Here is a 14,771-nt window from a genome sequence, read left to right as displayed (position 1 = left end):
GATGGCGCTTATTATGGTTATAATAGTTGATGCGTTCATTTTGAAAACGTCGTCATTTAAATTTACCGTAATACCCAATTTCGATTGGAAAAGCGACTTTCAAAGTTAAATTTAAGTGGACATTTGTTGGTGCGTCATCACGACGACTGTCGTCCGAAAAAAAGCGCCTCAGGCCTACTCACAATTCACTTTTAGCCCAAAAAGAAAAAGATGGACAGCAACCAGAACCAGGTAATGAAAACTTCGTGCAAAAGTCCCATTTTATTGCAAATGGTGCATTTTTTTCGGTCCTGCTGCTTAATTGGAGGTAGCCTCGGTAACCCAAAAACGACCATGGCTCCCAAAATATTTTCTATTTAAAGTAAAACTCAGGTTTTGGATACTGCGTCCATGTTTTGTAAAGTTTAAACTCAATCAAATGTACTATTATTTAGTGTTATTCGTGTCTGTTGAGTTGACGTCATTCACAGTTGTTGAATACAAGAAGAAAAACTACATTAAAGGTGGTAGCCATTTTTGTTACATGTGCGTTATAGTATTTTGATGGGTATTTTTATTTTTTTTTCCACCGAGAAAGACGAAAGCCACTTTTTGGAGTTGTGCGTCCATATTTTATTGCGTTAATATTTTCCTTTTGAAACAAGCGTCCCCATATTCACTACCATTGACGGCAATAGACGTCCAATCCATTTTGACTGCATACAATACTGTTGTTACAATATTAAAGTTTGCATCACTATAGTTAGTAAAAAATACTTGTTTTTAAAAATTCAAATGTAATACTTATTACTTTTTTAATGTAAATTTAGTCGTTATTAAGGGTTTGACTCAACTTGGTTAATAAATGGCAATGGGTTAACAGAGAAACTGGAAAACTGCCCTCAAAAATCAACTTAACCCACGAGAGCAAATTTCTGCAGATTGTGGGATTATGAAAATAATACTTTTGATACTTTGGACAACGCTCACTGAAGACGTTCTTTTCTTGACAGGTGATTAATGTTGAGCGGATGCAGGCGTTGGAAGCCTGGCTGACAACAACCCAAACCAAGATCACCCAGGTTAACGGCCAACGAAAGTATGGAGGACCTCCCGAAGGTGAGAGTGCTTACAACAAGGGTGTCAAAGTGGTGGCCCGGGGGCCAAATATGGCCCGCCGCATCATTTTGTGCGGTCCGAGAAAGTAAATGATGAGTGCCGACTTTCTGTCTTAGCATCAAATTCAAATGCAGAATATAGATGTATATTAAATGTGCTGATTTCCCCCTTTAAAATCAATATTTGTCATTTTTAAAGCACGTTTGCTGCTCAATACGTGCTCAAGCATTCATGACAGAAATTCCGGAAAAGACGCACACAGAAGAGAAACCGTTTGTGTGTTCGTCCTGAGGGGAAAAATGGTCTTTCAAGCACTATTTCAGATTTTTTCTGTGTTTTTAGTTCAAAAATCCTATTGTAAAATCTGAAAATATATTTAAAAAAAGCTAAAATAAACATTGTTTTAGATCTATAAAAAATTCTATCTAAAATGGTCCACATGAAATGAAGTTGACATCAAAGCGCCCCCCCAACCAACCCGAGTCTGTCACCCCTACCTTAAGCCAAAGTATTAATTTTTTTCTTGTAACTGATTTCAGGTTGGGAAGGCCCCCAGCCGGGCCCCAAATGCGAAGTGTTCATCAAACACATCCCGCGGGAAAGCTACGAAGACCTCCTCCTCCCCCTCTTCGGCTCGGTGGGACCGCTGTGGGAGTTCCGGCTCATGATGAACTTCAGCGGCCACAACCGCGGATTCGCCTACGCCAAGTACGGCTCGTCCGAGGTGGCCGAAAAAGCCGTGCGTCTTCTGCACGGCCGCCAGCTGCTGCCGGGGCGACCGCTCATCGTCTGTCTCAGCAACGAGAAACGGCGTCTCCGCGTCACGTCTTTGCCGAACCGCGTCGACCAAGATGAGCTTCTTCAGGTGTGTTCGCCGTCCGTGAGCGACCTCGGCGACATTTGACCTTTCCTCTTAAACGCCAGGTTCTCTATGGGATGGTGGTCGGGGTGGAGGGGCTTTCAATGGAGTCGCAGCCTCCCAGAGCAAAGACCGTGTCCGCCGTGGTGGTCTTTTCTTCACACCACCAGGCGGCCATGGCCAAGAGAGTGCTGGGGGAAGGTGAGTTCACTCCTTCGCTTTGTAGACCAAGGGTGTTTGTCAGACTCGGGTTGCTATGCAGGCCGCTTTAATGGCAACTTGATTTCATGTGGACCATTTTAGATAGAATATTTAGATTTGTTTTTTTTTATAAATGGGTTAAAAAAAACTGTATTAAAAGACCTGAATATTCTGTTTTTGTATAGATCTAAAACAATGTTTATTTGAGCTTTTTTAAATATATTTTTACAAAATGATTTTTGAACTAAAAACACAGAGAAATTGATTAAAAAAGGCAATTACTGATTTAAAAGGGGGAAAATCAAGAAATACAATATATATCTAACGCATAATCTGAATTTGATCCTAAAACAGAAAGTCGGAACTCATCATTTACTTGCTCGGGCCGCACAAAATGATGCGGCGGACCACATTTGGCCCCCGGGCCACCACTTTGACACCTGGTGTAGATTCCAAGTGTCAAAGTGACAACCCAGGGGCCAAATGTGGCCCGGGAAAGTAAATGATAAGTGCCAACTGTCTGTTTTAGGATCAAATTAAAATCAATAATTGTAATTTTTAATCAATTTTCTGTGTTTTTAGTTCAAAAATCATTTTGTAAAATCTAAAAGTATATTTTAAAAAAGCTCCAGTAAACATTGTTTTAGATCTATAAAAAACGTAATATTCAGGGCTTTTAATCCACTTTATTCAATTTATTGCTTGTTTTTGTTGCTAGCATTTTGGAAGCAGTTTGGCATCCGAGTGGGCGTCCATTGGAATTCCCCCAAGATGGAGCTCTCGGAGGACCGCCTTCGTCAGAGGCCGCCACGAGGCCCGCCTCCCGCCCCAAAGCATGGGCGGATCTCCCACAGGGATTCACACCGCTCGGCTCCTCGCCGGCCACCGGATTTCTGCAGAGCCGTCGGGGGACCAGTCGGAGGACCGGTCTCAGGACCGATCGGCGCCAGGCGGGCGTCCGTCAGGGCGTCCGCGGCGGCGTCGCTGCAAAAGCGTTGCTCCGAGTTGGGGGTCGGCCAGCCGACATTCGATTTCTCCTGCGAGTCCACCGGGCCCGACGGCCGGCTTCCCGCCAAATTCGTGGTCAACATCTCGAGGGTGGGGGTCTTCCGAGGGACGATGAGACTCTTGCCGCGACCCACCGCCAGCGGCTGTTTGGCGGCCGCTCGAGAAGTGGCGGCGACGGCGATCCTGCAGTGGATGGAGGTCAAACTAATCATCCAATGAGGAAGCAGCTCACAGGTTGACTCCACTGTTGCCGGGTTAGTTGGTGCTTTTTCATCTAAAAAAAGTTGTTTTGTTTGGAGTGGCGTTTTTCTGATTGATGCGTGTTTTTATCCAGAGTTGAAGTGGAGTGACTTGACTTGTTTTTTATATGCCAGAGTTTTATTGTTGGACATGTTGTTGTTGTTGTTGTTGTTGTTCTTAAAAATAATGGTGTCAAATTTTGTAAAATATTGTGGTGGCATGTTCTTGTCAGAATTTGTGCAAAATATACTGAGTTTCTAAACTAAGGCTGTCAGACTCTGTTTCATGTGGGCCGGAGCATTTTTTATACAATATTTAGATTTTAAATGGATTAAAAGAACTGGACTAAAAGCTCTAAATATTCATTTTTTATGTATATATCTAAAACAATGTCTATTTCATCTTTTTCTAAATAGATTTTTAGATTTTACAAAACAATTTTTTAACTAAAAACAGAAAAAAATGATTTAAAAATGACAATTATTGATTTTAAATGGGGAAAATCAGAAAATGTCATCCGCAACTCGGGCCGCAACTTTGACACTAGTGCTCTAAACAGTACAACCCTCACTACTTTTTTAATACCTTCTCTAACTCAATTATATACTATATGTTACGATAGATAATTATATGCAACCGTAACTCTACAAATTCGCACATCTATAAAGCATATTCTATGACGTTATTGTCTAAAACAAAAAAGGTTTTCGGCGGAAGTCGTAATGTTATTCCGTATAATGTTACGTCACTTCCGGGTTAGCTTCGTTGTCGAAAACTCATGCCGCTAACAAGTACGTTCTTCTTCTGTTTTTAACTAACTAAACGCACTAAACCTTCAAAGCGGGTCGAAGCATGGTTACTACCGTAAAATTAATTATAATAGATTATATTTTGGTGTTTTGGTTAAAACGCGTCGGAAGCGTCCTAACCTAGGCGGCCTCAAGTTAGCATAGCCGCTAACAAAGAGTAGCTAGCCTCTATCGGCGACACACCAAGAAGACATCAAATGTGGGTTTTGACGAAATTGGCAAAATGTGTGCCAAATTGGTGAAGGATGAAGACGAAGGAGAGTTTTGTGGCACCAAAGAGGAAAACCAATATGAACGTCAAACTGTTTTGCAGAAACCTCGAGCTAAATCTCCCGGAGCAGGTTTGAACATTTCCATTTCTTCTTCTTTTATTTATTTAATTAATACAATTATGGTACAACAATGAAGGGTGAATAACCACATGGCAGTGCAATTGGATTGGACCTCAATTACTGTCAATGGCAGAAAGTAGTTTAACCAACCGATTCCGCCATTCATACAACCAAACGATAGCAAAATCCATCTACATTGACCAATGTCAAAGTATCGGCCCGCGGGCCAAATTTGGCCCGCCGCATCATTTTGTGTGGCCCGGGAAAGTCAATGATGAGTGCCGACTTTCTGTTTTAGGATCAAATTAAAATGAAGAGCATAGATATAAATTTAAATTTCCTGATTTTCTCCCTTTTAAATCACTAATTGTCATTTTTATCATTTTTTGTGATTTTAGTTCAAAAATATTGTTGTAAAATCTAAAAAAACATATTTAAAAAAAGCTCAAACAAACATTGTTTTAGATCTATAAAAAACGGAATATTCAGGGCTTTTAATTGCATAGCCTACAGTTGAAACCAAATATAAAAATATTCTTATGTATTATTTCTTTGTTCCAAATGCGTTTTTCTTCTAAATCAGATCTAAACCCAATTGAAAACTTCACAACTGACAAGTAAAATAAACAAATCTCAACCATAATTGTTAGCAGGCAAATCAAAAGGGAGCCTGTGAATTTTTATATGGAAGTTGGAACGGTGTCAACCTGTCAAAGCATGTGGGAGGAGCCTAAATCTGACCATAAGATCCATAATTTTGGTGGGTGGAAAACTGCCCCTCATAAAAATGAGGTTGAGATTCTCCCTCGTTTCCCACTCTACAGATGTCCGGGAAAAATGTCTTCCTGCGGACCCAGAGGCCTCCAACGTTAAAGAAGAAGAGCAGGAGGTTGTTATTAACAAGCTGCCCTTGAATGGTGTCCCCGTGAAGAGTGAGGACGACCAAGATGGCGGTCCGAGTGAGGAGAGCGGACGCACTGGTCCTACGAGTGGACGTCAACTGAAGACAGAAGGTGAAGAAGGACCGCACGCCGATGACAGCTTCCTAGCTCCGCTTTCAGATAGCGACGGGGCGTCGTCTTGCTCGCCCGACACGGACAAAGACGACGACGACGACGAAGACGACGACGATTACGACGAAGGCCTGGGGGGAGACAAGACCCCCCGCAACGACCGCAAAAACCGTCAATGTTCTCAATGTGACAAAACTTTTTTCAACAAGTCCTCGTTGAAGAGACACGTGCGGACGCACACCGGAGAGAAACCCTACTCGTGCTCCGTGTGCGGCCTGATCGTCAACCAAAAGTGCAGTTTGACCACTCACATGAGAACGCACACAGGAGAAAAGCCTTTCGCCTGCTCGTTTTGCGGACAGAAATTCTCCGAGAAGGGAAATCTGATGAAACACACCAGAATACACACCGGGGAGAAGCCTTACACGTGCTCCGCCTGCGGCAAAAGCTTCTCGGAAAAGGCCAGTTTGACGAGCCACACGAGGACGCACACCGGGGAGAAACCCTTTTCCTGCTCCTTTTGCGGTCAAAAATTCTCCGAGAAGGGAAATTTACGAACGCACACCAGAACTCACACCGGAGAGACACCGTTCGTCTGCTCCGTTTGCGGCCAACGTTTCGCCTGGAAGGGACTTTTGAGCGCACACGTCCGCACGCACACGGGGGAGAAACCCTATGCCTGCTCGGATTGTGGTCAAAAATTCTCCGCCAAGGGCAACCTGAGAATACACGCCAGAACGCACACGGGCGAGAAACCTTTTCCCTGCTCTGTGTGCGGCCAAAAATTCTCAGTCAAAGCCACGCTAAGGACACACTTGAGGACGCACACGGGAGAGAAACCTTTCGCCTGCAATGTTTGCGGCAAGAGCTTCTCAGTCAAGGGAAGTTTAATCAGCCACACGCGAACGCACACCGGAGAGAAACCTTTTGCCTGTAACGTTTGTTGTAAAATCTTCACACAGAAAGTACATTTGACAAGACACATGAGGACTCACCCGGAAGAGAAATGCGGGACTGATATTCATCCCAGGCAAAGGGAGCTCCAGCACCCCCCTGTTAAAGAGGAGCCTACTTCTTTCAAAAAGGAACAAGAGGAGGAGGATGTTACCCAGTTGCCCTTGACTCTTGTCACTGTCAAAAGTGAAGAAGATGAAGAAAAATCCAGAAATGTGGAGAAGAACCTGCTGAGAACGTAAGAAGGACTACTTTTTTTAATTTTGGAACTTGCATTGTTATTATCATGATTTAGCCTTATCAAGGTTAAACTACGTATCCTCACTAGGGTTGTGGAGGGTGCTGGAACCTATCCCAGCTAACTACAGGCACTAGGCGGGGACATCCTGAATTGCTAGGCAGACAATCGCAATTACATAATATGGTAGACACATTTTTCACTCTTATTAATTATAAATTACTGATGTGAACTATAACTTTACAAGAAAACAATGTTAAGAATTTCGACTGGACCCAAAAGAGAGAAATTTCAAATCTTGTTCTTTTAATTCAAACTCAATGAGCCATGCTTATGTAGTATTAATGTTATGTGTAAATTAAAGTCTATGCATGGATCCAAAACTGCTTCTTAATGTTATTATCATGTTCATCGGTGTAATCAAACTGTTTTAATAATTACAATAGTAATAGATTTGATATTAATGTGCTTTTGATGACTCTTAAGGTCACAGAACAAGATTAAAACAACATTAAATTATCATTTCTCTTTTTAAACCATTTTAAAAGATGTTTTTAGGGCGGTTTCTGACTTTTTTGTCCCCTCACGAAGCTTTATTCATTGCCTGCCATTGACAACAATGGACACCTAATTTATTGAAATGAACATTCGTCCGCTCCTCCCACTCAAAAGCGGTTGGACATGAATTAAAATAACAAGGAAGTGACTTGAAAAAGTGACCCGCATCCCAATGGAAATTCACCAGAAATTTATTTGAGATCACAGACAACAATTCACAACTCGGGACAATAAAGTCCAAACCAACGAAGAAGAAAGACGTCATCAGGTTGTCCTTTGTCTTCATATTAAATCCGTTACCACAAACTGAGGCGAATCTTTCCCCCCGTCATGCGTTCGTAAATGCGTCGCCAAATTTGGCTTCTGTGAGAATCTTTTCCCGCAAACCAGGCAGGGAAAAGGTTTCTCTCCCGTGTGCGTTTTTGTGTGTCGGATCAAACCGTCCTTTGTTGAAAATGTCGTACGGCAAATGGAGCAGGCGAAGGGTTTTTCTCCCGTGTGTGTCCTGGCATGTGTGATCAAATTTGGCTTTTGGGAGAACCTTTTACCGCAAAGCGTGCAGACAAAAGGTTTTTCCCCAGTGTGAATTCTGCTGTGCGTTCGCAAGTTTCCCTTAATGGAGAATTGTTTGCCACACACTGTGCAGGCGAAAGGTTTCTCCACCGTATGCGTCCTGGTGTGCGTTTTTAAATTGCCCTTCCCGGAGAAACTTTTCCCGCAAAACGAGCAGACGAAAGGTTTCTCACCAGTGTGTTTTCTCGAGTGTGTTCCCAGATGTCCTCGCTGAGTGAAGGTTTTACCACAAACCGAGCAGGCAAAGGGTTTTTCTCCAGTGTGGATTCTCGTGTGGATTTTTAAAGTATATTTGGCGTCAAAAGTTTTGTCGCAGCGGGAGCATTTCCAGCGCTTGCCGTCGCTTTTCGAAGGTTCGCCGTCACCCGCGTCGGACGAGTGGGACGTTAGGTCGTCGCTTTCCGAAAGCGGCGGCAAGAGCTCGTCCGCTTGGGAACGCCGGCGACGGCGGTCCACGATGCCTTCGTCCTCTTCGGTCTTTACGATGACGTCGACCGGCGGGAAATCGGCGATGTCGGCTTGCCATTCTTCTTTCACGTAGCGGAAATCTGATGGCGTGACGTGGAGGTCTTCGTTTTTCACGTCGGGGGAATCCGCCTCGTTCTGATCGGGGTAAAAATAATCTGATGGTAAAAAAAGAAACCAACAGGATGTTTTGGGTTATTGACAAATATAAAAGGACATTTCATCCAACATACAATCGATAAAGGTTAAAGAAAAGTATATGTATTAGTGTATGATAGCTTAACCTTAAGTGTAAATGACTAAAAATGACTGTCATGTTTTTTTTTTATTGAAATATCTTCGTAACATTTTTTATATATTGCTCCATGTACCAAGAATACCTCGAAAACACTTTTAAAATTGTTCAAATGACCTTTTCAACTTAGTATAAGAAATTCTAACCCATTTTTTGTATGACAGAACATTTTTTTGGATGGCAGTTTTTCTTCTTTTATTGTTTTGTTCATTGCATTTTTTGGTGTACCCACAGTTGCAGTATTTGTGTTTTGTTTTTATATTTTTTGCGTGTTTTCGCAGTTGAGCTACAAGACGACGAATGTTAGACACCTGACAATAAGTCGAATGAAGCAATTCATGTATTCCTGTCTGCCACATTTGATAAAAATCAAGGCTGCTCATTGTATTTTATAGAAAATGCAGGTGGGTTTGGTACTTGATGGGTGAATGTCGACTCCAGAACATTAAAGTAGGACATAAAGCAACCTGCAGCGTAGAAACCAAATCGCGTCTTTCCCAAAGATTCCAGACGCTCGTTTGGTTCTTCGTTCCAACCAAGTTGACCATCCGACTCTTCTTTGACCATTTTAGCGCACATTTGGCCACGATAATCACCAAATAATCGCCAGGCGATGCCACCAAAACGGAGCCTTTGTTAGCAGCTAACATGCTAAGCTAGCTAAAAAAATAGCTGGCGACGATTCCATGTGAAAAACGAAGCGTGACGACGGGTAACTTCATTTTGTTGGAAAAAAATATTTGGATATCTCCTTACATTACTTAATTAATATTAACACACTCATGATTAAGAGAATTTTCCCGAATTACGTTGCCTTGTAGTTACCGCTGCAGTCTGTATCAGATGTATCATGCGAGCTGTGAGCTGACGTAAGCTGCCGTTATCATTTAGCGGCCATTTTGCATCAGTGAATTTAGAAAAAAAGAAAGTATAGTAAGACGTAACGACCATGTATAGTAAGGATTTTTTAAACATGAAAAACATGTAAAGTAAGGCTTAAGAAGGACCATTTATAGTAAGGTTTTTTTTCTTTAAAAAAACAACCATGTAGAGTAAGGTTTTTTTTTTTTTGACCATGTATAATTAGGCTTTTTTTAATTTAAAAATAAATGACCATGGGTTCGGGGTAAGGTTAGGGTGTGTTTAAATACAAAATGGTTAGGGTTTTTAATATCTAAGTACACTTGACGACCATAACCCTAACCCTCACGGCGACCAAAAGACCAGCGACCAAACGTCCGGTCACTGTAATTTTCTATTTAAGAAAATACTTGTTCCTGTCTTTTTTTTAAGGAAAAAACGACATAGGTACCTATGTCGTTTTATATTTTTTGGGGGTAATAAAAGACAGCGACACAACATATAGTAAGGATTTTTTCTTAAAAAATGTAAAGAAAGGCTTTTTTTTTTTTTTTTTTAAAACGACCATGTATAGTGTGTCAATATTTGAGGTCTTTATTGAAACACAGTTTGTATTTGAGAAGTGCGTGAAAATACATGACATAATTGTACAGTGGGGACATCTCAACATTTCACGGCAGACCGCATGAACAATATCAATGACACACGCTGAGTATTCCATACACTTGAGTCCAGGGGTAGGGAAGCTACGGCTCCAGAGCTATGTGTGGCTTTTTGGATGGGTGCATGTGGTTCTGAACTAACCCGTGAGCTAAAATGTGGCGAGAGAGCCGAGTCATGAACGCACCAATAGGAGCGTCACGTCGGTTCCCGAGCTCTTGTCTTTAGCGCCACCGCCTGGTAGTCGCGGGAAAGGAATCACGGGCATTGCAGCGGCGCGCTCTCGTCGACGTGTTTTTTCATGTGCTTACTCAAACCCGACTGATAGCAGAAGGTGGTGTGGCAGACAGAACAGGAAAAGGTTTTTTCTCCGATATGCGTCCGGATATGTCGCAGCAGGCTTCTCTTCAGGGAGAAGCGCTCGCCGCAGAAGGAGCAGACGCAGGGTTTCTCCCCCGTGTGATGCCGCATGTGCCGGATGAGGTTACGCTTATTGCCGAAGCTTTTGTGGCACTGCGGACATTGCGGCTTCTCCCCAAAGTGCGTCTCCATGTGCTGGAATAACGCCGACTGGAAAGTGAAGCTGGAGTGGCAGATTGAGCAGGAAAAGGGTTTTTCTCCCGTGTGTTTTCGGATGTGCGTGACCAAGTAATCCTTGCGGGAGAATCGTTTGCCGCAATGCGAGCACAGGAATGGTTTCTCTCCCGTGTGGCACCTCATGTGGCGTTTCAGGTTGCGCTTGTTCCCGAACGTCTTGCCGCATTGGGAGCACTCGGCGGGGACGTCGTCGGTCCGTCCCGCCGCCTCGCTCCGGGAGGGTTCGTCCTCGGCGGGGACGTCGTCGGTCCGTCCCGCCGCCTCGCCCCGGGGGGGTTCGTCCTCGGCGTCGGTGGCCGTGTCGAGGACGTCTGAGGGCGGAGCCGGGCTGCCGGCGGGACGCGGCTGACGTTTGTCCTCGTCGTCTTCGCTTTTGACGATGATGCGGTACGCGGATAAGTCCGCTTCTTGACGATGATCTCCTTCGCCATCTTCCACTTTGACGTGGACAAGTTCTGGTTGGGGTTCTTTCCGCTCCACTTGGCCACCGTGCTCCTGTTGCTCCAGACGAAGATCTTCCTCGCCGTTTTCTGCGTGTTTGATAACTCATAGTTGTATTAAACTTGTTTTTTAAAATGTCTGACTGTTTAAATCATTGTTTTGCCCCAATTGAATCTAGCAATTAACAGCGTAACATTGTCATATAAAAAGAATAAGAAAATAGTCTTTTTTTGCTGTTGATTTTATCTTTTGCTTTTTTTAATATCACCCTGCACAAGGAACTAAAGATGGAAATTAGCCTTTGGCTATAATCTAAAATCTTAGTCTTAATCTAAAATAAAATGAAGAGTATATATGTATATTGAATTGCCTGATTTCCCCCCTTTGAAATCAATAGTTGTCATTTTTTAATCCATTTTTTCTGTGTTTTTAGTTAAAAAAATAATTTAGTAAAATCTAAAAATATATTATAAAAAGAGCTAAAATTAACATTGTTTTAGATCTATGAAAAAACGGAATATTCAGGCCCTTTAATCCAGTTCATTCAATCCATTTATTAAAAAAAAAACTAACCTTGCAGGCGCAATTGAGCTTCGGGCTTCTTCAAAACGGAATCCAGTAATTGACGTTGTCTGGCGTTCTCCTCTTTGGTCCGACAAAGTTCCTCCTCGTACTCTGCGATGGTTCTTTCAAAGAGAACCACGACCTCTTCGACGGCGTCGCTTAATCGCTGCTTGAGCAAAGCTCGCAGCATTTGCACTTTGCACATTTTCACAGGCTAACGCTTTTCAAAGCGGACTGAATGGCGCAAGACAACTTTAACTTCAAGCTTTAAAGCACACCGAGGCGAAATGTTTACAACATCAATAAGCAGATATGTTTGCTGAGCTTTGAGAAGGAAATTCTCGCCGCATAAACTGCTAAATGTGTTGTATTTCACGCGAGGCCGTCTTGCTAGCTCCGTTTCATTCCATGTTTTACTTCCGGCAGCTGAGAGAGCGAGCGAGCCATTTTGGGCGCATTACTGCCACGCTCAGTCGGGAGGGTGGAATTACATCCAAATATAATGACGTGCTGACAGATTTCAATAAATGCAATACAAAATCTCCAAAATCCAACATAATTTAATAAGTTTCACTTCATACTATCTTACCTTACAAAAAGTAAAAAAGTGAACATGATTTGCAATAAGTGTGTTAGCACAATTGCTAATTCTCAACCCATTTTTATTGGGCACTGCTCTTGGCGCCGTCGCACTTGTGCTCCTTAAACCGATACTTTCGAGTGAACGTTTGACCGCAAACCAAGCAGGAGAAAGGTTTCTCACCAGTGTGTGTCATGGCATGTCTTATTAGGTTTGTCTTGTGAGTGAATTTTTGTTCGCAAATGGAGCAGGAGAAAGGTTTTTCACCAGTGTGCGTCCTCAAGTGTCGCTTGATTTTTCCCTTCTCGGTGAATCTTTGGCCGCAGATCGAGCAGGAAAAGGGTTTGTCGCCCGTGTGTGTTCTTGTGTGTTTTTTTAAATCTCCCTTTTGAGCAAACCTTTGTCCACAAACCGAGCAGGGGAAGGGTTTCTCCCCGGTGTGGGTTCTCGTGTGCGCTTTTAAGTTACTGTTTTGCTTGAACCTTTTACCGCAAATGGCGCACGGAAAGGGTTTCTCCCCAGTGTGTGTTCTGGTGTGTGTTTTTACACCCCCCTTGTGGGCAAATCTTTGACCGCAAACCGAGCAGGAGTAAGGCTTCTCCCCAGTGTGCGTCCTGGTGTGACTGATCAAGTGTCCCTTTTCAGTAAATCTCTGACCACAAACTGAGCAGACGAACGGTTTCTCCCCTGTGTGTATTCTTGTGTGTTTGTCCAAGTCGAGCTTTCGAAAGAAGCTTTTCGCGCATGCCGAGCAGGCGAAAGGTTTTTCTCCAGTGTGCGTTTTCAGGTGCATTTTCAACACAGACTTGTTGCAGTAGCTTTTTCCACACTGAGAGCATTTCCAGCGTTTGTTGTCACCTTTCGGACCATCCGACTCTTCATCATCATCATCCTCATCCTCATCATAGTCAGACGAGCTGTGTTCTGATAATGGAGCAATGAGGCCAACTTCTGGGGATCTATTGCCTTCTATCGAGCTACCGCTACTTCTCGGAGGCTCCGCCTCTCTTCTCTCCTCCCCTGGACCTTGGGCTTCACCTTTTAACGAGACATCCGTCGGCGGAGAGTCGAGAACATCCCACGCTTTGCCTTGAACGCATGGCAAAGCTTCCTCTTCCTTTTTGACGTGTTTGCAAGGGTGCCGAACCTGGATCAAATGCTCTATTTCCTCCTTGTCTTCCTCCTCGATCTCCTCTTTGGTGATAGAGGACTTCTGCTGAGGATGTGCTGCTTCACTGACATCTGCGAGGCAGTAAAACATGACAAACACATATTGTTTCAAATATTAATATAATAAAATACAGGATTTATACCAATTGCATTTGGATCGAAAGGAAGACCTTTTTTGGAAGTGTACACATTTTAATGCTGTCGCTTCCAATTATCTTTTTGTTCTACGACACAAAATGGAGAGTATAGAATGTATAGACGTAATATATTATCCAAGTTAAATACTGTGCAAAAACATATACTTACATTTATGTTTTTTAAATATACCTCTAACGTCGGAAAGTGAGCTACTGACGGCAATAGACGTCCAATTCAGCTCACTTGGGAGATGGCGTTGATTATGTAGCATCGCCCGCAACATATTTCATGATTTGTAAACGTAAACAGAGACGGCAATATGGATTTATTCCCTCGAGAAGCAAGATGAGAACTAACCTGAGCTGCTGAGATCGATCCTATGCCGTTTTTTCCAAACCACTTGCAGTTTCCGACACTCTGGCTCGTCTTTTGCGTCCCAAAGTTCCTCCGCTGTCATTCTCGCACACATTTTGCGCATGAATGCTCGCCTTCGTAGCCTTGTTAGCAGCTGAGCTAAAAGATCCCTCATAAGATACAACTGGCTTTCGCTTCCGGTTTACAACGTCACGACTTTGACGTCATTGCGCAAGCTCTCCACAGAAAGCACAAATTATTTTAATACGCTTCAGTGTACAGTTTATTGACATTTTTGATTCTTTCATTCACGTATATTTGAATTTGAAGTGTCTTTAAACATTTATAATGACAGTAAAGGAATGCTGTTCAATCAGAAAGTACCGTGTAGTTCTACTTAATGGCCTGAGGGGGTAGTATTGCACAGCGGAGGGCTTCCAATGTGAACCGGAAACGAAATCGTATGGCGACCGAAACGTCGGCTTTGTTTAGCTTTGCTAAGCCGCTAACAAAGACGCGCGACGCTAAACAAACGTTCAGCCGGAGTCCAAAGTGTTAGAAATGTACGGGAAAAAGACAAAAGTCGTGAAGATAGTTGAGGAACTTTGTGGGGCAAAAGAGGAGCCACAACCGGATGTCGTCAACAACAACAAGATATTCTGCGGGGCGGGTTTGTTGACTTCTTAAAGTATTAAAGCAATGACTTTCCCTTCTTCAACTCGTTTTAGTCCTTTTTTACTTTTAATTTAACACTTTTAACCAA

At 43.0% G+C, this 14,771-nt stretch overlaps 3 protein-coding genes across 3 annotated transcripts in view; 2 read left to right on the top strand and 1 right to left on the bottom strand.

Moving 5' to 3' along the window:
• The first annotated feature begins 99 nt into the window (after nt 1–99).
• On the top strand, nt 100–3,573 carry LOC144194222 (dead end protein 1-like). The gene is made up of 5 exons (XM_077713129.1): nt 100–231; nt 993–1,098; nt 1,638–1,963; nt 2,023–2,158; nt 2,877–3,573. The coding sequence occupies exons 1-5, from the start codon at nt 211–213 to the stop codon at nt 3,383–3,385; spliced, it is 1,098 nt and encodes a 365-aa protein (XP_077569255.1). The 5' UTR covers nt 100–210; the 3' UTR covers nt 3,386–3,573.
• A 577-nt stretch (nt 3,574–4,150) lies between these two features.
• The window catches only part of LOC144194229 (uncharacterized), a 22,707-nt gene continuing 12,086 nt past the window's right edge, over nt 4,151–14,771 (top strand). The window contains exons 1-2 of the mRNA XM_077713140.1: nt 4,151–4,556; nt 5,372–6,564. Of these exons, the coding sequence (XP_077569266.1) occupies nt 4,439–4,556; nt 5,372–6,564 (1,311 nt within the window). The 5' untranslated portion in view covers nt 4,151–4,438. The remainder of the gene's footprint in view (nt 4,557–5,371; nt 6,565–14,771) is intronic.
• Nucleotides 7,324–14,111, bottom strand: LOC144194130 (uncharacterized). Its single transcript, XM_077712981.1, has 7 exons — nt 14,012–14,111; nt 12,440–13,588; nt 12,062–12,192; nt 11,776–11,980; nt 10,427–11,291; nt 9,111–9,274; nt 7,324–8,506 (listed from the first exon to the last, which is right to left on the bottom strand). The coding sequence occupies exons 1-7, from the start codon at nt 14,109–14,111 to the stop codon at nt 7,593–7,595; spliced, it is 3,528 nt and encodes a 1,175-aa protein (XP_077569107.1). The 3' UTR covers nt 7,324–7,592.

The sequence above is a fragment of the Stigmatopora nigra genome, chromosome 3 (assembly GCF_051989575.1).
Source record: "Stigmatopora nigra isolate UIUO_SnigA chromosome 3, RoL_Snig_1.1, whole genome shotgun sequence".
In the NCBI taxonomy this organism is placed as follows: Eukaryota; Metazoa; Chordata; class Actinopteri; order Syngnathiformes; family Syngnathidae; genus Stigmatopora; species Stigmatopora nigra.
This window is presented reverse-complemented; position numbering and strand designations above follow the sequence as displayed.

What these genes read in the sequence shown, in the direction of transcription:
- LOC144194130 (XM_077712981.1), bottom strand. Translation starts at nt 14,111, where the DNA reads ATGACAGCGGAGGAACTTTGGGACGCAAAAGACGAGCCAGAGTGTCGG. An exon ending in CATATCTGCTTATTGATGTT is followed by an intron (nt 11,981 to 12,061) that starts GTAAACATTTCG and finishes GAAAAGCGTTAG; the next exon opens with CCTGTGAAAATGTGCAAAGT. An exon ending in AGCTCAATTGCGCCTGCAAG is followed by an intron (nt 11,292 to 11,775) that starts GTTAGTTTTTTT and finishes TCAAACACGCAG; the next exon opens with AAAACGGCGAGGAAGATCTT.
- LOC144194222 (XM_077713129.1), top strand. Translation starts at nt 211, where the DNA reads ATGGACAGCAACCAGAACCAG. An exon ending in GTATGGAGGACCTCCCGAAG is followed by an intron (nt 1,099 to 1,637) that starts GTGAGAGTGCTT and finishes AACTGATTTCAG; the next exon opens with GTTGGGAAGGCCCCCAGCCG. An exon ending in ACCAAGATGAGCTTCTTCAG is followed by an intron (nt 1,964 to 2,022) that starts GTGTGTTCGCCG and finishes CTTAAACGCCAG; the next exon opens with GTTCTCTATGGGATGGTGGT.